General features: G+C 42.3%; 1 protein-coding gene across 1 annotated transcript in view; it reads right to left on the minus strand.

Moving 5' to 3' along the window:
- The window catches only part of PSTPIP2 (proline-serine-threonine phosphatase interacting protein 2), an 85,103-nt gene that overhangs the window by 30,902 nt on the left and 27,805 nt on the right, over positions 1 to 26,396 (minus strand). The window contains exon 2 of the mRNA XM_061130700.1: positions 12,119 to 12,219. Within this exon, the coding sequence (XP_060986683.1) occupies positions 12,119 to 12,219 (101 nt within the window). The remainder of the gene's footprint in view (positions 1 to 12,118; positions 12,220 to 26,396) is intronic.

The raw sequence follows: 26,396 nt of genomic DNA on the forward strand, positions 1-26,396 counted from the left end.
TTACTCAGTTGTGTCCAACTCTTTGTGGCCCCACGGGCTATACAGTCCACGGAATTCTCTAGGCCAGAATACTGGAGTAGGTAGCCTTTCCCTTCTCCAGGGGATCTTCCCAATCCAGGAATCGAACCCAGGTCTCCCACACTGTGGGCAGATTCTTTACCAACTGAGCCACAAGGGAAGCCCTTAGAGTTCTCTGTTCACGATCAATTCAAATATGTAGCTAAACTGTACCAAAGAGATGAGAATTGCACAATAGAAACCCTGAAGTCAGCATGTCTCGCAGGAACATTGTTACCTGGTGTGGTATTACGGGTCTGTCTAAAGCACAAAATATCCCCGTACCCCCTTTCCTGCTCCCCACAGCCTCTATCACCATTTCTACTTTGTGTCCCAGCCCCAGTTTTATCTACAACCTACTATCAAGTTATGGACCTTTAGGTTCATACACCCCAGTTAAAAAAAATTTTTTTAAGTATAATATGAATACATTTTCATGGCAAAAGATTCAAACAACACAAAGTCATATGAAATAAAACACAAACGTCTCCCTTCACGATCTCCCCCAACCCCACGCCCCTCCCCGGGAGAAGCCCCTGCTAAGACTGGTATATATCCTTCCAGTCCTTTCTCTGCATTTCCATAGTCATATCTCACAAATACACAACTTTTTATAGTTACATAACTGAGATCATTCTATTACTTGCTGTTCTGTTTTTCACCTAGTAATAGATCTGTCATATAGATCTTTCTTTATCAGTACATGCTGACTACCATGTTCATAATTAGGAGTTTTCCACAGTTCAGGATCACCCTAATTGCTTTGTTTTTCACTACTGCCAAGAAGAGTTATATGAACATCCTCAGGCAGATATTCAAGGGCATCTCTGAGAATGTTTCTCGATCTAAGCTAGGACTTCTGAGAAAGTGGATTTACTAGGTCAGAAGAATATATCTTTTAAATGTTGGAAAACACTGTCGAATTGTCCTCCAAAAGAGCCTTCTCAATTTATATTCTCACCAAAAGTGTGCACAGAGAAGGCAATGGCAACCCACTCCAGTACTCTTGCCTGGAAAATCCCATGGACGAAGAAGCCTGGTAGGCTGCAGTCCATGGGGTGGAGAAGAGTCAGACACGACTGAGCAACTTCACTTTCACTTTTCACTTTCATGCACTGGAGAAGGAAATGGCAACCCACTCCAGTGTTCTTGCCTGGAGAATCCCAGGGACGGGGGAGCCTGGTGGGCTGCTGTTTGTGGGGTCGCAGAGAGTCGGGCACGACTGAAGCGACTTAGCAGCAGCAGCAGCAAAAATGTGCAAGAGTTCCCATTCCCAGAAACCCTCCCCAACACTGTATATTATCAGTCCTCACTAGCCTTTAGTAAGAGAGGTTTAAAAAAAAGCTCTCATTTAAATTTACTTTTCCTTGATTTCAGTGTGATTATGCATTTTATATATTTACTTCTATATGTTATTTTATGAGTTACATAGGCATATCGCCCCAATTTTTTAACTGAACATTTTACCTTTTTCCTAATATTTTGTAGAAGTTCTTCATATATTATGCATATCAATTTTTATTCTTACATGTTACACTCTCATCTGTCTTTTCTAAATAATAACCTTATCTACTTTATTAAAATGACATATGCTCATTGTTCAAAAATAAGCAAAAAGAAAAATACAAAGAAGAAAATGACAAACTGTCCAAAATTCCACCAACTAAAAATAATTAGTATTAACATCCAGTGATGATCGTAATGGGCATTCCTTTACACAGATATGCAGGCAGGATGGAGGAACAGATAGGCATGAGTAATTTTAAAAGAATGAGACTGTATTCTATCAGTTCAGTTCAGTTGCTCAGCCATGTCCAACTCTTTGCAACCCCATGGACTGCAGCACACCAGGCTTCCCTGTCCATCACCAACTCCTGGAGCTGACTCAAACTCATGTCCACTGAGTCCATTGAGTGATGCCATCCATATCATCCTCTTCTCATCTCATCTCATCTCATCTCATCCCTTCTCCTCCTGCCTTCAATCTTTCCCAGCATCAGGGTCTTTTCCAATGAGTCAGTTCTTATCAGGCGCCCAAAGTATTGGAGTTTCAGCTTCAACATCAGTCCTTCCAATGAATATTCAGGACTGATTTCCTTTAGGATTGACTGGTTGGATCTCCTTGTAGTCCAAGGGACTCTCAAGAGTCTTCTCCAACACCACAGTTCAAAAGCAGCAATTCTAAAAGCTATATTCTATACACTATTTAAAAATAAAGTACTGAGACTTCCGTGGTGGTCCAGTGGTTAAGAATTTGCCTTCCAACGCAGGGGATATGAGTACAATCCCTGCTCAGGGAACTAAGATCCCGCATGCCGCCGGGCAACTAAGCCCATATGCCGCGACTACGGAGCCCACGCACCTCAACTAGAGAGGCTGCAGACCGTCACTACTGAGCCTGCGCGCGCTAGAGCCGGTGTTCCACCGCAGGAGACGCCCTCGGCACGCTGCAACTGGTAAAATGCCCATGCACCACCACAAAGACCCAGCACAGCAAAAATTTAAAAAATAAATAACATGACAATAAAGTATTAAGCCTAATTTTAGCTAAATTTCACAGAAGAAAAGGAACCTGAAAGGAAGCTGAAGGAACTGCTGAATTTCAAACGATTGTTTCTCTAGCACAGGAAAAATTAATTCCTAAAAGATCCTTCCAAAGTTAAAAAGGAGTTTATGAAAATAATTAAGGGGACTGAGACATTAAAATGTTTTAATGACCTATTTCAGTCTTAGTTTCAAACACTTGACAGGCAGTGGTGAAAGGATTAGCACCATCATACCTCCATCTCCTCCTCAATAATTTTACATTATTTTTACTTCATTTGCATCTATAACACACACTGTTCTCTAATCATAATTCCCCTAGTTGTTTAGTCTTAACTCTATTAAAATGGATGCAATGCTCACTACCAGTCCTGTTACCATAGATTTTCCATCCCTAAGATTTGTATTCTGGCTTATTTCTTGGTTGGCTGGATTTCATCAAGTCATGATCTTTTACCAAAATGGCTCAGAAAGGACGGCATCAGTATTTCCTGAGTTCTTTTATATTTGAGGCCATCTACCTATGGCCTTCATATTTGAAATTATTATTTTTTATTGGAGCACAGTTGATCTACCATGTTGTGTCAGTTTCAGGCATACAGCAAAGTGATTTAGTTATACATCTACCTGTATATTATTTTGCAGATTCTTTTCCATTACAGGTTATTACAAGATACTGAATATAGTTCCCTATGTTATATAGGAGGTGACTTTTGTTTATCTATTCTATAAATAGTAATACATAACTATTAACCTCATACTTCTCATTTATCTTCTTCCCTGCCTTTTCCCCACTTTTCTCTTTTGGTAACTTTAAGTGTGTTTTCTGTGTCTGTGAGTCTGTTTCTATTTTGTATATAGGTTCATTAGTATCATATTTTTTAGATTCCACATGTAAGTGATATCACAGAATGTTCGTCTTTCTCTGTCTTACTTCACTTACTGTGATAATCTCTAGGTCCATCCATGTGGCTGCAAAAGGCATTATTTCATTCTTTTTTACGGCTGAGTGGTATTCCACTGTGTGTATGTACATGTGTTCTTCATTCATTCATCTGTCAAAGGACACTTAGGTTGCTTCCATGTCTTGGCTATTGTAAATTGTGCTGCAATGAACCCTGGGGTGCATGTATCTTTTCAAATTAGAGTTTTCATCTTTTCTGGATATATGCTCAGGAATGGGATTGCTGGATCAAATAGTATTTTTAGATTTTTAAGGAACCTCCACACTGTTCTCCATAGTACCTGCACCAATTCACATTGCCACCAACAGTGTGTGAAAGTTCCTTTCTCTGCACACTCTCTCCAACATTTATTATTTGCAGACTTTTTGATGATGGTGTGGCCTTTATATTTAAATGATATCCTTGCTGGTGTAATGAATGTTCTAAACCTTTCCCTCAGAACTCTGTTAAACTTGTTCCATTGGCTTCTGTCATTGAAGAGAAGACCAAGGCGATCCAGTTTACCTGCTGTCCATTCCTGTTTGGGGAATTTGGCTTGTTTCCCTTCCTAGATACTTGAAGTATTCTTTCATTAATTAAATAACTTAAACAGGATGAGGCTCTCTATGATCCTCTGCAATGAACATTTAGCATTTTTACATGTAAAAAAGAATTAAGGCTATTTTCATTAAAAATATTTATATAGAGTACATATATTTTATCTTTTCAGGATTGTATCCAGAAGATTTCTTGATAATCCTTTGTGGTTTCCAGGAGCAGAATTTACCTAATTCCTTTCTCCTAGCACTAAAGCACCAGGAATCTGAACTCACCTCAGGCAGCATCTGATCCCCACGGAGAGGCCTAGAATCTGACAAGTATAGTCAACCCTCCACAACCTTGGGTTCTGCAACTGCAGATTCCACATTCACAGATTCAACCCAATGAGGATGAAAACTATTTGGGGGAAAAATTCCCGAAAGTTTCAAAAAGCAACACCTGAATTTGCTCATACTGGCAACTATTTGCATAGCATTTTCATTGGATTAGGTATTATAAGTAACCTAGAGATGATTTCAAGTATCCAGGAGGATGTACATAGGTTATACGCAAATAGTACACCATTTTATACAAGACTTGAGCAGCTGTGGATCTTGGGGGGTCCTGGAAAAATTGCCCACGGATACTAAAGGATGACAGCAATGAGTTCCAGCAGGCACAACAGTGTGCTCTTTGAAGAAAACAAGGAGCTTTGATAAAAATGAAACTACAACTTCATCTTCATGAAATCAGGTGAACAACCACAAGATTGAGAAACACTGCAAATGGAAAGCAGTGGAGTCCAGGGACCTGCAGCCAATGAAAGAATCACTAGGACTTTGCAAGAACCAAACCCAAATAAGTAGGCTTTTATCTAGATCACCCTCCTACCAACTATCCAAAATTTCCCTCTCATCTGCTCATTAATTTGTCATTTACTGAACATCTACTATGTGCCAGGCATCACAGTGGGAGAACGTAGAGGTGACTGAAATATAAGGCCTGCTTAGAAGAGTGCATGGGTGAAGGATAGCAGGGAATGTAAACCAGTACTTTCATCTGAATATGAGGCCCACGTAACAAGGGCCATAATAAAAATGTACAAAATAATATATATGCAACAGAAGAGGGACTACTGCTCTAAGCACCCAGTTGCCTACATTTCAGCCCTCTTTGAAGCTCCTCCCTGTTCAGATTCCCAGACCAGGAATAATCCATGTGCCATTTCCCCTTCACTGATCCACCACAAATGTTGTAAGACTTGGCCTTTTCTATAAACCCTGAAAGCAGTCTCGGGGTGATCCTCAGTCCAGTGCTCCTGGCAGCCCCCAAATCAGAGGAAATCCTTCTGCTATAAAACCTGACACAATATTTTGCTGATTTTTACCATGTATACCAATCCCAGTACCTCAACTGAATTATAAATCCATTGAGAAGAAACTGTTGTTAGATCCAGAGGGGATCTTACAAAATACCTAATACAACCCCTCCATTTAATAGAGGAGGGAACTGACACCGAGAAAGGTCTTAATTAATATCACTGCTGGCTGCTGAGGAAGCCTGGATTTGAAGACTTAGGTACTCACCTTCCATCCCAGTCCCTACTTCCTTTATAGGTCCAAGCTTCCAGCCCATTCTATCAGGTACATGTTATGGGTTGAATTGTGTCCCTCCCAAGCTCCCCAAATATACTTAAGTCTTAACCCCAGTAACTCAGAATATGATTTTATTTGGAAATTGGGTCATTGTAGATATAATTAGTTGGGGGTACACTGGATGAGGATGGACCTTTAATCCAATTATCCAGGGGCTTCCCTGGTAGCTCAGTTGGTAAAGAATATACCTGCAAATGCAGGAGACCCTGGTTCGATTCCTGGGTCAGGAAGATCCCCTGGAGAAGGGATAGGCTACCCACTCCAGTATTCTTGGGCTTCCTTCAGATGGCAAAGAATCCGCCTGCAATGCAGGAGACCTGGGTTCGATCCCTGGGTTGGGAAGATCCCCTGAAGAAGGGAAAGGCTACCCATCCCAGTATTCTGGCCTGGAGAATTCCAAGGACTGTATAGTCCAAGGGGTTACAAAGAGTTGGACACGACTGAGCAGCTTTCACTTTCACTTAATCCAATATGAAGATGACAGGAAGACATAGGAGGAGAATGACATGATGATAGGAGAGACTGGAGTTAGAGGCCGCAAACCAAGGACTCAATCAACACAAGAAGCTAAGAAAAAGATAGTCTCTCTACTAGAGCCTTTATGAGCGCGTGAGCCTGCAGATCCTGATTTTGGACTTCTGGCCTTGAGAATTAGGAGAGAATAAATTTCCATTGTCTAAAGCCACCCAGTTCATGGTAATTTGCTACAGCAATTCTAGGAAACTCATATAGTTAATGGTTTGGCTATAACTTGACCACGAGGTGCTAGCATCTAAGGGAACTGGTCATGCCCTCCTTGGCAAACCATCATTCTCAAGCCCATCCTGAGAGATGGCTGGCCCACGGTAAGGACCCCAGAAGGAGAGCTATAATCAAGATAAGGTGACTTCTCCCTGAAGAAGAACAGAGGGAGTACAGGAGCTTGTGGAAAGAGCCCAGAGCCCCAAAGCACTGTGGCTAGGATCCCCCAGTTCACAGTTACAGCTGCTGATTTCACACACAAAGCAGTTCCACAAGCACGCTTCCCTTCTCCCTACTCAGCATCATGTTGCAACACACAGTTAAGAAGGCCGATCTGACCACCCAGTTCCTGGAGAAACTTCTTTTCAAACAACACATGTACAACATTCTTAGGAGACCACCAAATAAAGTGAAGAAAAAAAAAATCAGATGAGGGGTCAATAGAAGTCCTGGCTCTACTATTTACTGCTTTCATAATCTTGGACAAGTCATTTAAACCCCCAATTAACCTCACCTTTCTCATCTGTAAAATGGAGTTAATGATATATTCTCTATCTACCTTCTAGGCTTAATATAACAATATTAGTAATGGGTACCATTCACCCACCACTTACCCTGCACCAGGTACTATACGCAGCATGCAGAAGCAGTTGACAACACAGATTCCAGGGTCCAACTTTCCTAGGTTTGAAATCAGATCTAACCCTTTATTACCTGTCTGATTTTAGGCAAGTTACATAACCTCTCTGAATCTCTGTTTCTTCACTTGTAAAATAATGATGATAAAACTTGCTATACAGGGTTGAGAATTAAATGAGATAATATGTTTAAATAACATTGTAGCTTATAACTAATAGTTGTTGTTGTGTAGTCACTCAGTTGTGGCTGACTCTTTGTGACCCCATGGACTGTAGCCCACCAGGCTCCTCTGTCCATTATAACTAATACGCCTTCAATAAATGGCAACTCATTTATTGAGTTTCGAGGATATATATTGAGGATATAATCTCATTGAGTTGCCTTAGCCACCCTCTGCAGTATGATTATCCTCATTGTTAAAAAATTGTTGCTGCGCTGGGTCTCCACTGAGGCCCATGGGCTCTTTGTAGCAGCCGTGGGGTTGCTGTAGTTGCAGCACACAGGCTTCTCTTGTTGCGGCTCAAGGGTTTCTCACTGAGGTACGCAGGCTTCTTCTGTTGCCGAGCACAGAGTCTATCTAGGGCATGCAGGCTCAGGAGTTGTGGTACATGGCTTTAGTTGCCCACAGCATGTGTGATCTTAATTCCTTGGCCAGGGATAGAAGAACCCACATCCCCTGCATTGGAAGACAGATTATTAACCCCTGGATCACCAGGGAAGTCCCTATCCTCATTTTTATATTTCTCATTTCCTGCTCATATCAGGACCTCAGTACGTAATGTCTGGCCCCATCGAGGGTTTCAGGGGCAGGAGAGTCCATAAGCTTGGGCTACCAGTGAGAAGACAGACTCATTTTAATTGCCAGCCAGTGGAAGACCTCAGGCTGGAGTGTTATGTAGAATGCTTCCTTTAAAGGAAAAAAAAAAGAAGAAGAGGAGAAGGAAATTTGACCTGCACTTTGAAGGATGGGGAGAATCTACTTAGGAGTTGCAGAAAAAGAACATTCTAGGTGGGGAAATATGGAGTAAATATGGAGAGGCAGAGACATCCAAAACACACTCACTAATAAATCTCTCTGGCTGGGATAGATGGAGTAGGGGTGGTCAGTGAGAATACAAAACAGAGAGAAAAGGGAGGGAGAGAAATCTCTGTGCTGAGAACAAGCCCAGCCTCCTGGAAACCACCTGCCCTTCTGTCTGCGGTGGCTGAGTCATCAACCCAGGGTCTGCGTGAGATGCCTCTGGAGCTGTTCTGGATTCTGTCACTTTCTAGGTTCCCATGGTAAATTACTTATCCAATCTCATTTCAAAAAGCTGCGTTTTCATGCAAAGAAAATGGAAATAATAATACCTTATTTAGTTGACTGTGTCAAAGGAGGGCATTTCAAAGGGATTTGTAAACCCCAACTGTAACAAAGATCCTGAGACAAAACTCTGAGAGCAACACACAGTAAGTGCCCAATGTGTGACTTGTTATTTTGTAGCTGTTCAGGGGTTGGTTGTGGTTGTCATCATCTATATCATCACTGATAGAAGATAAGGCAATTTACAATTTACCTGATATATTATTTGTTTCTCTGCTTTGTTACTTCTTTGCTGTGTTACATTAAGTCATCCAGGACTTACTGGGGACTGGTTAGCTACAGGCTAACTACAAGCTACACTGAGACACGGCCCCCGGATCAGCAATACAGATGCAAGGAAGGTAGCACTCCTGCCCACTCCAGAGGAGTGTGTGACATGGCTCTGTTCTGTCCGCATGCAAATGAGTGTAGACGGATTTACTGCAGTCCATCTGGTACAACCAAGGACAAGGAGACTTCCTAGCTTCCAAGATGGAGGCTGAAACACAGCTTGGAGGGGCCCAGTCCTAGTTGCATCTGAGACAGAGGAAGAGGGAGGTCCCCCGGGGAGTTCAGTATCTCTCCCTAACCCCTGCTGCCCCTGGGCAGGTAGAGCTACCTACCAGAAATTCCAGAGAGGTTTATGGTGGGGCTTCAACACTTTGGGGGCATAGGAGGCCACCACCTTAGATATAGGGCATATTTAGTCCCATATCATAGATATGTTATAAATGTATGTAACTACTCCTCATGACACCACTGCGCAAATAACACTTTCACTTTCACACTTCATGAACAAAAATAATAAATGTGCGTGCATGCTAAGTCGCTTCAGTCATGTCTGACTCCTTGTGACCCTATGGACTGTAGACCATCGGGCTCCTCTGTCCCTGGGGTTCTCCAGGCAAGAATACTGAAGTGGGTTGCCATGCCCTCCTCCAGGGGATCGTCCCGATCCAGGGATAAAATAATAAATAATACATGACAAACCGCTGCTATTTTTTCCCTGTGTGTGTTGTTTTCTCTAGTTCATACGAACACCAAATATCCCAGGGTTCCACCTGAAATTTATGGCAGTTCAGTAAAGTAATGCTCAAGACCCAAGGAGGGAGTTTCAGCAATATCAGACTATGGCCCAGACTGAGGCCCAGGCCCCACACACACCCCGCATCTATGACAACAAAAAAGAAAGGCTGGACACCCCAAAGCTGAAGAGGATGGCACGTCCCCTCCTGAGTTAACTGTGAACAGAACACGTGCCCTTGATGGCACAGTCTCCTTCTGGCAAGCATACCAGCAGGAAAGGAGCCCCAAAGCCAGCAGCCCCCTTGTTCAAGGGCCTCAAGCCCCCCACCCAGGGCAGACGTATCTGATACCTTGACCTGAGGCCAGCAGATTCTGCCCCCAGACCAGAGGACACGGGGCTGGCTTCTTTTGCTATGAAACTTCTGAAGAAAGATGACTATATACTAGAAACACAGCATAAATATTTAATAATTTTAATTTGCACATGCTTTCTCCTCTTAACCACATATTTCTGTGAAACATTTTAAAAGTGTGATCTTAGTTCTTGAGTTCTGTTTGGACTTGTGATTTTCAAACCGTGGGTCGTGACCCATTTGTAAACCATAAATCAATTCAATGGATTATAACCAGCAGTTTTTAATTAAATAGAACTGAACAAAATAATAGGATGCTAATGTTTAATCAAACTTCTATTATATGCATGTGTGTACTGGGTGGCAGTTAAAATGTATTTCTTACTAGGTGTGTGTTAGGCACTCAGTCATGTCCGACTCTTTGTGACCCCATGGACTGTAGCCCACCAGGCTCCTCTGTCCGTGGGATTTTCCAGGCAAGAATACTTGAGTGGATTGCCATGCCTTTCTCCAGGGGATCTTCCCGACCCAGGGATCGAACCCAAGTCTTCGGCATTATGGGCAGATTCTTTACCATTTGAGCTACCTGGGAATGTTTTTTTCTTATTGAGGGGTATAGTTAAAAAAATGCAGACATCACTGATACACACCACCATCCTGGTTGTATCAGGGGATTCTTGACTCGACCTGCCTGGGCAGCAGAAGCTTTGACCAGTAGCCAACACCTCCTTCGTGTATGCGAAGCAGAGCTATTTCACTTCCAGGAGAAAATTTATAAATGCCCTACTGGAGGAGAAACACAAAAGCAAGGGATGTTCTGCAATCTCTATACCCTGTGCAGTGGGGAATCTCTTGTGTGTTTGCTACTTTGTCAGAGCTCTGTTGAAGAAAGGAGGAAGCCCACCTCCAGTGCCTGCCAACAGAAACGAAAGTTGTAACTTGGCGTCGTCACTTTCTACCAGCTTGGATAGATGTCTTTCTGTCCACCTCTCCAGAGACTCACAGCATGTCAGTGCTCAGCTCCCCGGGACCTTTGAAACAGTTCAAGGGGGAGACACCTTGCCATCAGAGCATGGGCAACCAGTGTAAGTTTTGTTACCCTAATGTTCTCCCCCGGACGAAGGCATGGCAACCCACTCCAGTATTCTTGTCTGGGAAATCCCATGGACAGAGGAGCCTGGTGGGCTATAGTCCATGGGGGTCACAAAAGAGTTGGACACAAGTTAGTGACTAAACAATGCTCTCTTGGGCTTCCCTAGTGGCTCAGCGGTAAAGAATCTGCCAATGCAGGAGACACAGGTTTGATCCCTGGGTTGGGAAGATCCACTGGTGAAAGAAATGGCAATCCACTGTAGTATTCTTGCCTGGGAAATCCAGTAGACAGAGGAGCCTGGTGGGCTACAGTCCCTGGGGTCGCAAAAGAGCCAGTACATGACTTAGCGACTAAACAACAATGTTATCTTGAGTAGAAAATAAAAGATTTGATTGAAAACATTTTGCTATCTGTACCTCCAAGTTACAGATCTCTCACTCACTGCCTTACAAACAGAACAGGTTCATCAGTTTGGGTCCTGGCAACAACCCAGATCTTTGGCCGAAAATCCCCCTAAACCGCTCCTTCATCCAGAATCACTGGGAAATGGAGAATTCCAGATGAATGAGATATTCCACAAAACTAACTTAGCTATTAAGTGTAGAATGTTTTTAATCTTAAAGGAAAGGAAGAGAAAGGAAGAGGAGGGTAGGGAATCTTCTAAACCATGCCAGATCCACCCCCGGCCTCCAAGCCCATCACCATCCAGAGGGGCCTGCCCCTGCATCCTTCTCACTGATCCCCCAGCTCAGCGGTCTCTGAACCAGGCTCTGTCTCCCTTCACCACACAGGCCCAGCTGCGGTCCCCCCGTGATCCTCCACTCATCCAAGCCACCTCGAGTTGAGGGACCTTTTGAGATGTCCTCCTCCATGAAGCTGCCCTCCTTTTTAGCCAGTCCTCCACAATCTCGCCCTCTCCCATGAGGTCCTTCAGTATCACGGGTATCACAGAGCATAGCATTTTGTTACATTTTGTTTGTCATTTCATTCATAAACTTAATCTCTCCCACGAGTTCCTAAGAGCTTTAGGACCAAGATATCCTTTACTTCTTGGGTATCGTTCCGTAACGTACAGCAGCGGGCCTTGTGAACCACTGAAAACAAACACAACCCGTAAATTGTCCTTGTCTGTGTGGGAGCATTCTGTCCACTGCATCTTCAGAGGAAAAAAAAATGGCATGTACCTTTCTTTTAAAAAGTCTTCAAACTCTTTGCAGTTCTTGCGGCCATTGTTCAGATGCTGGATGATGCTGTCATAGCCAATGGTGCTGAGGATGTCTGAAGTCTGGTGGGAAGAACAACACCGTATGAGATGGAGAACTGGGTGATGGCAGCCCCAAGGCCTAAAGCGAGGACAGGGCAGGGGGGGACCCGGGGAAGCCGGCCATGGGACTTTTCAAGATGCTTACTTCCAACGCACATGTGACCAAAAAGGACAAAACAGAAGTTCAGAGTTCATGCAGCTGTGGAAGACTTTCTAGAATTATGAAACTATAGGGTCACAAAACAGGAAGGAAGTGACAGAGCATTGAGAGGCACATGGTCGAGGGAGCTGGCTGGCTCGGGGCCCCTCCCTGGATCCCCACCATGCCCTGATCAGGCCAGGCAGGGAGCAGGAACTGAGCCCCCCTCCAGCCTTCTGCTGAGTGAGCTCCATCCTGCAGGGGGAATCTCACTCATGTCACAGGTCCTCATAATGAGGGCTACACGGCCCTACTCTGGCCTCCCCCTTGTCTCAGAGCTTGACGCTGACAGCTCTTCCCGTGGCCAAGAAACCTGGTCTGAGCATCGAGGGCATCACTGAGCCAGGCCCCAGGAGAGGGAGGAGGGACTGGCTTCCCATTGTAGCGGGAAGGGAAGACCAGCAGCCAGCAGGCCCCGGATGGCCTGGCCCCAATTTGGGAGAAGGAATTTTTTTTTTTTTTTAAGTGAGCCATTTCAACTCAGTTCAGTTCAGTCGCTCAGTTGTGTCCGACTCTTTGTGACCCCGTGGACTGCAGCACACCAGGCTTCCCTGTCCATCACCAACTTCTGGAGCTTGCTCAAACTCCTGTCCATCGAGCGAGCCATTTATTCCCATTTTATTCCACTACATGCTCTGAGGTTGGAGGAAGCTGCCTAAGTCTCCCAAAGCAGTAGCCCAAAGATGCAGCATGTTTTAAAAATCAAAATCCCCTCAGCTCCCCAAACCAACAAACCAGGAGCTCTAAAGAATACCCGCTAAAGTGTCTCCTAATGCAGCTGGCTCCCTGGTTCCTACTCCACAATACATGTGATAGGTGGTCTGACCCAGACTCCAGGCCCTTAGGGAGCTTGGTTAGGTGGTCTCTGGGTGTGTCCTGGGGAGCTTTGAACTTAGCCACCCCCAGTCCAGCCCCACCACCCTCTGTCTGCTGGAAAGTACTTCTCTGCCAAGGCAGGGGGTGGGGGGCGGCTCCTGAAGATTCCTCTCTCCTGTTGGCCCAGCCCAGGACACTGGAGAAGCAGAATTTCTCTCTTCCATTTGCTGCTACTCCTCATGGCCTGGCTGAACAGACAGGGGTCCCAGAGAGACCAGCAGGAGCAAGGCCTGAGACTGATTTCAACATGGATTCAGAACCTTAACTGGTTATAACTCACATTGCATTTTTTAAAAGTGGATTATTGTAAGCACAGTAAATTTTACACACGGACATACAAATAAATCTTAGTTAGAAATACATTTAGATCTATGGGTTCTGGCTGTTGTTTGAGCATAGATTTAGACCTTGGGAAGCCTAAAGAAATAGCTTCCACCAAAGCTTCTTTTCTCTACCCTCCTCGCTCCACACACACTCTTCTGTCTCAGCAGGGTAGACTGCTAACTCCCCCTGGAATGCAGTGCTCAATGGCAACTCCAAGACCATGCTTGGTCTTGGTCCAAATCCAGCCCCTCCAGCCCCAGGGTTTCTGGAAGCCTTCCCTGAGTAGCCCTAATGCTTCTTCCTCTGGGCTCTCAAATCGTCCAGCTCCTGAATCTGCTATTTGCCACCCCTCCTTGTGAGTAGCCTTGCTGGCCCAATTCCACTCCAAGTGCCTGCAGCTTCTTCTGAGTATCAGGTCCTGCACAGACACACACACACACACACACACACCCCAAAAGTCTAGCTTAATGTTATGCACACCAAAGGTCTACAGTAAAATTCGGTGGGATGAAAATGCCTATTGTGTTCCCAGCCAGATGCACTAGAACAATGAAAATAAAGGCTCCTGAGGGACTGAGGGAATGAATGGGTGGGTACAAAGGGTCAATGTCAATGTTGATTTGTAGTCAGAAGTGCTTTGGTCTTCCAGGGAAGTACTCTTGGGTTCTCTGTTTTATGATATTCATTTGGAAAAGGTGGTTTCCTTTTTCTCAATTAAGGGTGCGGACACTCTTTGAGCTGGGCAGGGAGGGTGGAGCTAGACTAGAATTTCCTGGAAACAAACCAAATCACCAGGACTCCTGGCTGCCAGCCTTAAAAAACCAGAACAGCTGCTTCAGAGGAGTGACTGGACTCCAGAGGCTCCCAAGAAAGAAAATCTCCAAGAGAAAACAAAGTGTACAAGCCCAAGCGCAAAGTGGCAGGAGGGATGGCCTGGAAACTCCTTCCCATGCTCCTCAGAAAGCTGAGGAAGCCCGCTGAGAAGCCCTGACTGGCAGGTGCAGAATAAGAAGGCCAAGGAGGAAAGAAGAGATGTAGTTGCATAAGCAGCAATGAGCACCAAGATAACACAGCAGGTTTGCTGTCAGAAACGAATGTGCCGAACCCGTAACCCCATACCCTGCTTGCCAGCATCCTGACTTCTCTCCCTTAGCTCTTCCCATGCTGCTCTCTCCGCATCCTCCAAATGGGCAGTGTCCATTTATACCCCAGGGCCACTGCACACGACTTTCCTACCATTGGAATGGCACCTCCTCCTCTTCACTTAACTGTAAACCAACTACAGACAAGGTACTTAAAAAGGTTACAACGACGGAGTCCCTTAGTGTTCACTTGGGAGTCAGTAAAAGACACACACATAAAACAAATGTGCATGCATAAAAAAATTAGAGACTAAGACAGAATATAAGAATACACAGAGAAAATATACTGGAGAAGGAACTGGCAAGCCAGTATTCCTGCCTGGAAAATTCCATGGACACAGGAGCCTGATGGGCTACAGTGCATAGTGTCACAAGAAGCGGACACAAATTAGCGACTAAATCACCCCAAACAGAGAAAATATATAATAAATGAGGTGGAAAAGAGAAAATACATTAGGGTCATCAGAAAGGAGAAGATATAAGATTTAAATTGAGTCATTTAAAGTGACTGGGATTCACATGAGAAATGAAAAGATATTTCAAACCAGCTGATGGTGAAGAAAACAACACATCAAAGTTTATGAGAGGCAGAAAAACAGTGCTTATAGGGAAATTTGTAGCTCCAAATGTTAATATTAGAAAAGGAAAAAAAAGGTTTTAAAATTAATGATCTAAACTTTTACTTTATGGAACCACAAAAAGAAAAACAAATTTAAAGTTGCAGTAAGTAGAAGGAAAAAATAAAAATAATAGAACACAATGAAACAGAAAGGGGCAAACAATAGAGCAAATTAGTGAAACCAAAAGTTAGTCCCTTGAAAAGTTTAATAAAATCAGAAAACCTATAGCTGGGTTGATCAAAAAATAAGAGAAACATAAAGAAAAGAACACAAATTATCAATGTCCTTACTGTGACAAAGGGCATCTACAGAAACCTAGCTAACAACTTAATGGCGAAAGACTGAATACTTTCCTTCTAATAGAGAGGAAATAAGGCAAGAAAAAAAAAAAGAACGTACTTGTTGGAAAGGAAATAGTAAAACTGCCTATATTTTCAGACAACATGATTGTGTACTCAGAAAATCTTAAGAAATTTACCAATCAAAATTACTAGAGCTAATACATTTAACAATATTGCAGGGCACAAGATCAATACACAGAAGTCAATTACATTTCCATATACTAGCAGTAAAAAAATTAAACATGATTTACATGGCATTAAAGATAAAAGGAATATGTCAAGGCTGTATATTGTCACCCTGCTTATTTAACTTATATGCAGAGTATATCATGAGAAACCCTGGGCTAGAAGAAGCACAATCTGGAATCAAGATTGCTGGGAGAAATATCAGTAACCTCAGATATGCAGATAACACTACCTTTATGACAGAAAGTGAAGAGGAACTAAAGAACCTCTTAATGAAAGTGAAAGAGGAGAGTGAAAAAGTTGGCTTAAAGCTCAGCATTCAGAAAACTAAGATCATAGCATCTGGTCCCATCACTTCATGGGAAATAGATGGAGAAACAGTGTCAGACTTTATTTTTTTGGGCTCCAAAATCACTGCAGATGGTGATGGCAGCCATGAAATTAAAAGACGCTTACTCCTTGGAAGAAAGTTATGACCAACCTAGATAGCATATTAAAAAGCAGAGACATTACTTTGCCAATAAAGGTCCGTCTAGTCAAGGCTACGGTTTTTCCAGTGGTCATGTATGGATGTGAGAGTGGGACTGTGAAGAAAGCTGAGCACTGAAGAATTGATGCTTTTGAACTGTGGGGTTGGAGAAGTCTCTTGAGAGTCCCTTGGACTGCAAGGAGATCCAATCAGTCCATCCTAAAGGAGATCAATCCTGGGTGTCCGTTGGAAGAACTGATGCTGAAGCTGAAACTCCAATACTTTGGCCACCTCATGCGAAGAGTTGACTCATCGGAAAAGACCCTGCTGCTGGGAGGGATTGGGGGCAGGAGGAGAAGGGGACAACAGAGGATGAGATGGCTGGATGGCATCACCGACTTGATGGACATGAGTAAACTCTGGGAGTTGGTGATGGACAGGGAGGCCTGGCATGCTGAGATTCATGGGGTCGCAAAGAGTCGGACACGACTGAGCAACTGAACTGAACTGAAAGATATAAAGTATTCAGAAATTAATGCTTAAAAGGTTTAGTAACATTACGTCTTACTAATGCACACACCATTAGTATGAGATGGGTCACAGACTCAGATGCAAAACCAAAATAAAAAGCTTTGGTTTATAGATACAGGCAAATACCTTTCAAGCCTTGGGGCAGGAAAAGATTTCCTAGAGAGGACAAAAATACATATTGGTAAAGAAAAAAACTGAAAAGTTGGACTCAATCAACATTAAAAGCCTCTGTTCATAAAGGAGATTATTAAGAAAAGTAAATGGCAAGCCGCATGCTGGAAGAAGATAATCACAGTACATATGTCTGTCAAAGGACTTGTAACCAGTGTATATAAATAACTTCAACAAATTAATAATAAAGACATAAGCAATCCAGTAAAAACTGGGCATAATACTTAAACTTTATAAACTCTTCATAAAAGATAATCCTTTGACCAAAAAGTTCATGAAAAGTTGCTTAACATGACAGGGAAATTCAAATTAAAGTCACAAGGATATCTACTTCATGCCCACTAGAACAGCTGAGATTAAAAAGTCAACAGTGAATGTAGGCAAGGATGTTGAACTATCAGAACTCTCATTTATTCATGCTGGGAGTGTGAAAATGGTACAGTTATTTTCAAAAATGGCAGTTTCTCAAAAAGCTAAACATGCGCTACTCTATGACCCAAAGTTCTACTCCGAAGCATTTACTCAAGTGAAAGGAAAGCCTATGTCACAAAAAGACCTATACAAGAATATTCACAGGACTTTTATTCACAATAGCACCAAACTGGAAATAACCCAATGTCTAACAACGGATGGATGATAAACAATGTGTGGTATATTCATACAATGGAATACTACTGAGCAACGAAAAGGAAAAACTACTGACGTGAAACAACATGGATGAATCTCAGAAACACTATGTTAATGAAAAATGTTGGATACAAAAAGTATTTACTGTATAATCCCACTTATATGAAGTTCTAGGACAGGCAAGCATTCTAGTACTTACTTCTATGGTAAAGGAAGTAAGAATAGGGATTGCCTAATTCAGGGGAGAAATTGAAGATGGACTGGAAAAGACATGAGGGAACTTCCTGGAATGACAGCAATGTATCCAAGCAAGATATTTCCAGACTTCCCTGGTGGTCCATGGTTGGGAATCTGCCTGCCAATGCAGGGGACACCAGTTTGATTCTGGCCCAGGAAGACCCCACATGTCTCTGGGTAATTAAGCCCGTACACAACTGCTGAGCCTGTGCACTGCGACGACTGAAGCCCACACGCCCTAGAGCCTGTGCTCTGCAACAAGAGAAGCGACCACAAAGAGAACCCCACACACCACAACTAGAGAAGAGTCCCCACTGGCAGCAACTGGAGAAAGCCCACATGCCGCAGTGAAGATGCAGAGCAGCCAAAAATAAATAACTAAAATCAATAAAATTAAAATTTTAAAAATTGTTTAAAAAAATCTTTCCATGGAGGTGTGAGTTATACCGGTATGTGCAGCTTTCAAACTTGTTGGTCTGTGCCCTTTATCTTAGGCAAATGACACCTCAAAAACTTAAAAACAAAAATAAAAAGAAAAGAAAAGTTGATTAGGAGTCAGAGAATAATGGGAGGGAGTCAGTCACTAGAAGGAACAGAGGAAGGTAAGCCTTAAAAATGGATCTGGTCTTAGAGTCCCAGGTGAGGCAGGGAGATGAAAAAGGAGGGGCAGATTCAAGAACCCAGAAACCTCCCAAAGACCCAGAATATAAGGTTGAAAATGCTCAAATTATAGAGGTAAATAGCATTCAACTTTTTAAAATTTTTTATTTTTTAAGTTATGAAAGCATGATAATGCATTTACAGGAGATTTGGAAAATACAGAACAAAGTTACATATAGTTCCACTACGTGGGTGAGTTGCTCAGTCATGTCTGACTCTGCAACCCTGTGGACTGAAGCCCGCCAAGCTCCTCTGTCCATGGAATTCTCCAGGCAAAAATACTGGAATGGGTTGCCATTCCCTTCTCCAGGGGATCTTCCTGACCCAGGGATCAAACTCAGGTCTCCTGCATTGCAGGCAGATTCTTTTACCATCTGAGCCACCAAGGAAGCACCAGTTCCACTATATAGTACAATTACTTTTTTTCAATTATTTCTAAGTAGATAAATTAAGATTTTTAGTTGGAATTTCAATATCAAACTCTCAAAAATTAACAGAATGAATAGACAGAAATGTAGAAGGATATAATAGACCTGAAAAGCACTATGAACCAATTCCACATAATTAAGATTTATACAAGTTTCACACAACATCAGGGTACAAATTCTATCCAAGTTCCCATAGGCTATAAACCAGGAGACACTGGAACATATCCAGGGACACAAAACAAGATGCAAAAATATCATGGTCTAAAGGTACTGAGATCATAGAGTCTGTTCTCTTATCACTGTGGAATGTTAGAAATCAGTATCAAAAGATATTTGAAAATAACCCACATATTTTCCAGTGCAATGTGACTTTACCCAGAAGGATCTTTGACTTAGCTAGTGAAAGCCTCAAGAAGGTTAAAAGACTGAAAAAATCACAGAGAGTGATTGCAGAGAAGAAAGCATTTAGATGAGAAATTAATATCAAGGATACTCTAAATGTATTTGGAAATTAAATGTACACTTTTAAATGCTGGGTGTATCTAAGAAGCCATAAAAAGGAAAATTAGAAAATATTTGTAACAGAATAAAAATGAAAAGAGAATTTATCAGAATTTGTTGCATGCAGCTAAAGTTGATCAATGCAACTAAATATAATGTGGACTCTTGAATGAGGTAAGAAAACAAACAATAGACACTAGCATAAAATTTCATGAAATCTGAACAAAATTTGTACTTTAGTTAATAATACTGTATAACATTTTAATTTCCTGTTTTTTTTTTATAACATAATATTTCTTTGCATTTTCAGAATTGGGTTAGAAGTTTCAAGCTTCATTCAAAATTTTAAAAAAATCACTAAAATAATAAGCTTCCTAGAATTTTAGCAGTAATACGAGGTGCCAGAATAAATGGAACTGTATCAAAGTTTTGAGTGAATATAAATTAGAAATCTAGCACTCTATTCATACTTAGTCAAATAAGTGGAACCAAAATGTCATACGTTTTTTAGCTAAGCAAAAATTCACATTTTCTAAATATATATACATATTATACTTACTACACATGTATGTATATATATTATATAATATATATGGGTTTCTTTGGTAGCTCAGATGGCAAAGAATCTGCCTACAATGCAGGAGACTAGGATTTGATCCCTGGGTTCAGAAGATCCCCTGGAGAAGAAAATGCACCCCACTCCAATATTCTTGCCTGGAGAATTCCATGGACAGAGGAGCCTGGCGGGCTATAGTCCATAGGGTCATAAAGAATTGGACATGACTGAGCGACTTTCATAGCGTGTGTGTGTGGTGTGTGTGTGTGTGTGTGTGTGTGTGTGTGTGTGTGTGTGTGTGTGTGTAAGATTCCCAGGTAGTTCAGTTGTAAAGAATCCACCTGCTAACACTGGAGGTGCAAGAGATGCAAGTTCAATGCCAGGGTCGAAAAGATCCCCTGGAGAAGGAAGTGGCAACCCACTGTAGTATTCTTGCCTGGAAAATCCCATGGACAGAGAAGCCTGGTGGACTAGAGTTCATGGAGACAGAGTCAGACATGACTGAGCACGAGCACATATATGTATACAAAAGCTTTTCTACTACGCTTGATAAAAGTTTGAGAAAGAACAACAAAAACAGACAGAAAAATTGGAAAACATAAGCTAAATGAAATGGTAATGATGATGACTTAGTAGCTAAGTCGTGTCCGACTCTTGCAACTCCATGGACTGTAGTCCACCAGGCTCCTCTGTCTATGGGATTCTCCAGGCAAGAATGCTGGAGTGGGTTGCCATTTCCTTCTCCAGGGGATCTTCCCAATCCAGGAATCAAACCTGGGTCTCCTGCACTGCAGGCAGATTCTTTACTGACTGAGCTACGAGGGAAACACAGATGAAATGGGAGCACTGAATATGAAATAGAAAAAATAAAACAAGCTAGATAAAGGTAAAAGATCATCATATAGTCCAATATTTTTCCAGTTGTTTTTAAATGTGGCTGCTCATTAGAATCATATCTGGAGTTTGGAGAAAAAAACAATACCTGGGCATATATATTTTTCAAAATATTCCAAGATAATTTTAATGTGCATCTGGATTTTAAAAAGTGGTTACAGGTTTTTCTGTTAAACGGTAGTTTTAGTGATACAGAATTCTATTATTTTCTGCTGACCAATCATGATACAATGGTATTAATGTTGACTAAAACCACCCACCCTGGCCAGGCACCATAGTAATCATTTGCGTGAGTTATTTAACAGCGGAAAGTCCTGGTAAGGAACACGGAAGTAATAAGCCACCACTAACGGGAAGAGTTCAGGAAAGGTCAAAAGGAGACACCACATGTCCTGCCACCTCCCAGAATCCTTCTTGCTGGCATCCATCTTGGCTGAGCAATGTGTGCACCACCAGGAAGAACCCTGAGTTAGAATGATTGATCACAGACAACCTGGAAACTAATCCCATCCCCACAAAACCCAAGACTGTGAGCCACGTGGCAGAGCAATTCTCCCGGGTTCCCTTACACTCCTGCTCTCCACCTGGGCGCCCCTTCCCAGTAAAGTCTCTGGCTTTGTTAGCGGGTGTGTCTCCTCAGACAATTCATTTCTTTTTTTTTTTTTTTTTTCATATTTTTTTTTTTTTCCAGTGGGTTTTGTCATACATTGATATGAATCAGCCATGGATTTACATGTATTCCCAATCCCGATCCCCCCTCCCACCTCCCTCTCCACCCGATTCCTCTGGGTCTTCCCAGTGCACCAGGCCGGAGCACTTGTCTCATGCATCCCACCTGGGCTGGTGATCTGTTTCACCATAGATAGCATACATGCTGTTCTTTTGAAATATCCCACCCTCACATTCTCCCACAAAGTTCAAAAGTCTGTTCTGTATTTCTGTGTCTCTTTTTCTGTTCTGCATATAGGGTTATTGTTATCACCTTTCTAAATTCCATATACATGTGTCAGTATGCTGTAATGTTCTTTATCTTTCTGGCTTACTTCACTCTGTATAATAGGCTCCAGCTTCATCCATCTCATTAGGACTGGTTCAAATGAATTCTTTTTAATGGCTGAGTAATATTCCATGGTGTATATGTACCACAGCTTCCTTATCCATTCATCTGCTGATGGGCATCTAGGTTGCTTAGACAATTCATTTCTGAGTGTTAGACAAGAGCCCACTCTCAGGAAGGGGTTCCCCTTCCTACAATGTTAAAACGAAACTAGTTACATAATCACAACAGTGAAAGATGTTATCAGCTTTCGCAATTAACAGCCAGACAAAAAATAAAAGATAATTACAAATGCCAGCCATAATGGAAAGTATTCAAGTTTTAATCAATGGATTAGTAATCATAAAACCACTTCAATTTCTGTAAGACAAAAAATTTGCCAGCACAAGTGTGCCATATTCAGGAGATGTGTGAGCTGAAAAATAATAAAAAAACAGTCTTGCTGTGACACCAGTGGGCAGTCCAGTCCAGGTGGGGTGTGGGTTCAGAGGAGAAGGAAATCTCCATGGGCTGACTGATGGAGGGTAACTCCACTGGCGCCAGCTCCTCAAATCCACTCCGAACACTCAGGTCTGGTCTCAATGAATCCAGGTATATGTGCTCCTCCTCTGTGCCCAATCCTAAGGCTCATTCCGCAGGGACCTCTGAGAATTTGTTTCCAGTGATCTTTTTCCACCATGTGGATGCTAGGCAGAAAGACAAGGCAGAGGGGAAGCAAAGGATACCTGCAGCCTCCAAACCACCATCAGAATGACATGTGCTACCACACACACAGCATCCGCACATTCAGTTCTGTGGTGCTTCTCATATCCATCTTATCAAGACATCTGCTACACAGTTTTAGTTTCCTAGATATGGGCTCCTATGCCAGAATCACCCAGGCAGCATGGTAAACAGGCAGACCCCCAGGTCTTACCCAAGACCTGCTGATTCTGATCTGGGGTGGGGAAATCTCCACTCTTTATACTCCTCCTGTTGCAGAGAAGAACCAATTGTGACTCCACGTTGGAACTGTTTATTTGACTTGCTTTTCGTTGCTGTTGTTATTATAATCATACATAATGGCATGTCTCAGAAGATGCTGCCCCTCGGCCTGACTATTAAAGTGCCTTTGTTCAGCTCACAGAGAGATAATCTGACCCTGCCCACCTGTGAACGGCTGCAAAAAAGAAGAGATTAACACAACCCTTCCCTGATGTTGGCCATTCACAGACATGTTTTACAAGATGGATGGCCCTTTTTACTTTCTCATTGCCTCAACCTCTCTTTTCTACCTTTGGACTTTGGTTCCTCACCACTTTTCTCTCTGGTTCTATAAAAGAGCCTGGCTTCCAGACCCCAAAAGATGGTTATTTTGAGACACTAGTCTACCATCTACTCTGTGTGATGGCTTTCTGAATACAGTTGTGTTCCTTGCCTTAACACCTTGTCTCTCAGATTCACTGGCCTGTTGTGCAGCAAGCAGAGAGAACTTGGCCTCAGTAACACTCCAAGGACTATAATGCTGCTTGAGAACTGCCACCACAGAAATTACAAAAGACGGAAGAACAATCATGGCTCCTGCCTCAAGGAAAGCAGGATACTTGCACATGAAACTAGAAAATACAGCAGAATGGGGTGGAAAAGAATGATTGTTTTTATCAATAAATGCAAAGGAGAAGAGGCCAGAGAAGACTCTCATGGTTTGCATTTCTTTTTATAACCTCCAATTTTCAGTAAAAAGTGCAAATTGGCATAATGCCCATTGGAAGCCCAGAGAGCCCCCCCTAGAATGGGGAGAAGGCACTAACTTTGCATTACACACAAAGGCTGCATTTGTTTGAAGACTGGCCTTGGGACGTGTTAATGTGCTGTACTTTGCATGAACGGACCGCAACATGCTGTATATGAACAGTGAACCAGGAGCTATTTCCATGTTTACACCTGGGAAAAATAAGAAACAAGGAAGAGAAGTTCTCCTTATCACTCCCTCCAACCACAGTGAAACATTTTAACTCTCAACTAACAGTATTATCCAAATCTTCATTATTTATTAAAAACTATACGGTAACAGAAGACAGGAAAAGACCAAAGACTTCATTTTACCTCTCTCTGCTCTCAATCTTGGTCTTTCTTTTCTATCTCTTTTATCAGAAGAGGTAAAGCTAAATGGCTCAAACTCACCTTATCTGCAAATATAGATTAATTATTGTTCATTAATATTAATAACTTGGGCTAATATACATCAAATGCTTGCTGTGTTCCAAACAGCACACGAAGTATTTAGCATGGGACATCTTGCTTAATTCTTATAACAATCCTACTGATGTAAGTATAATTAATTATCTTCATTTTACAGGATAAAATAAAATGAAACCACTCAACCACACAGCTTCTTTTGTTTGAGGATAAGAACCAAATATAACTTTTTGCCAGTTGGCCTACTTCTCTACAGTTTTAAATGAGACACTCGAAGGCTTTAACGCCACACTTGGGTTTGAGCCCCAGTTCTATCACAAACAAGATATGTGACTTGGAGCTAATAGCTCAGTCCCTCCTTACTAGACTATAAAATGGGGATATTGGAAGAACCAAATGAGATCATGAACTCAGAGTTTGTCAAGTGCTTCATAAACTAAAGGAATTGAGGGAGGCACATCCAGATTTTTAATGGACACATAAACAAAAAAGCATATGTGTTTGAACAACACGATTTTTTTCCATTGAAAGCAGACAACAGTGAAATAAATGTAGCTGTTAGCTATTCAAAAATAAGTGTGTCGTCATCTGAGAAAGCAACTGGAAAAGTGTCCGGGATACCTCAGCAAAGGATATGGAAACTGCCATTTTCAGCCACATTTTCCTAAACCTAAAATCAAAGCCACTACACTGGTTGTGCCCTTGAGCCTTCTCTTAAGCAGTAATAATGGATTGTGAAGCCAAGAATGAAACCCCACCCCAGTTTCAGCACCTGCCTTGTTCTACAAGCCTACAGCATGCCTCCCTGGCCCTCTGTAACCCTCAATTAGACAGTCCCAGCTCTGTCTAGCCTGGGTCCACATGATGTTTTCACACGTCTAAACATTCCTCCTGCCAAGTCATCAGGTCAATTACAAAGGCAAGTTCACTCAACTGAAAATATTTTCAGTGAAAGCAAAACCTGAGAAAGCATACAATGCAAAAAACTCTGAATAAGGGGAAAAAATGACTAGAAGGATGGGTACCCAAAGGTTAAAAGCAATTCTTTTCTTAGCATGCTTCTATGTTTTCTACATTTTCTAGAATATACTGCATAGCTTTTATAATCTGAAGTCTTTCTTCCTATGAGTATATGTATGTGCAACTCAGTTGCGTCCTACCCTTTGTGACCCAATGGACTGTAGCTCTCCTGGCTCCTCTGTCTATGCGATTTCCCAGGTAAGAATGAATACTGGAGTGGGTTGCCATTTCCTACTCCAGGGGATCTTCCCAACCCAGGGATTGAACTCACTTCTCTGCATTGGCAGGCAGATTCTTTACCACTGCGCCACCTAGGAAGTCCCCTTTCTCCCTACATCCATCCCTTAAACATGGCAATTTGAAGTCTTGTTTCTGTCTCATCTATTCCCAGGCCCCACTAAAATAACAAACCATCAACAGCAACAACAGAAAAATAGGAAAGGGCCCACTGAGGAAGAAGGTGCACGTTGAAGGAATTTCTATAATACAAAAAGCAGATAGGACTAGATGGGCAGAGGATAGAAGTCGGAAGTCAGTATTCCAACCTACACAAAACAGAAGACAGTCCACAAACTTTCCCAGCAGAGTCATTGAAAACCCTAAGCTCAAATCAGCAGGGGCTGAAACTGGAGCAGCCACGGAGATACGGGGAGGGTGTCTGTTGGACACCAGGAACTCAGCCAGTGCCCTGCCCCAGAGCAGTTAATTCTGACTTTTGTGCCAAAACCACAGCTGGCGAGAACTCCACCCTGCAGCAGGCTCCTTGCAAGGACACGATGACCAGAGCAGCAACAGGCCACTGTCCCTAGGCACCGTCAAAGCTTGCAGAGTAAACATGAAAGAAAAAGAGGTTCGGCACGGTTCTCAAGTCCTGGAAATGCCCTTCACTTCCAGGGTAACACCTTTCCCACTTCCTCACTCCAGACAGAGGCAAAAATATCAGAAATTGTCATTATTTTTAGATTATATAATTACTTACTTTGAAAACAAGAGATTATCAAATGAGAAGCTAGGAACTGAATTAAATATTTTTTTAAAACTCAACAGTTTTCTTATATAATAATAATCATTTAAAAATGTGGTTTAAAATACAAAATCTTATTCAGAATGTCAATAAAACCTATAAAATATCTAGGAATAAGGCTTTTTGAAGGAAAACTATAAAACATTACTTAAAAAAA

The sequence above is a fragment of the Dama dama genome, chromosome 27, assembly GCF_033118175.1.
Source record: "Dama dama isolate Ldn47 chromosome 27, ASM3311817v1, whole genome shotgun sequence".
NCBI classification, from domain to species: domain Eukaryota; kingdom Metazoa; phylum Chordata; class Mammalia; order Artiodactyla; family Cervidae; genus Dama; species Dama dama.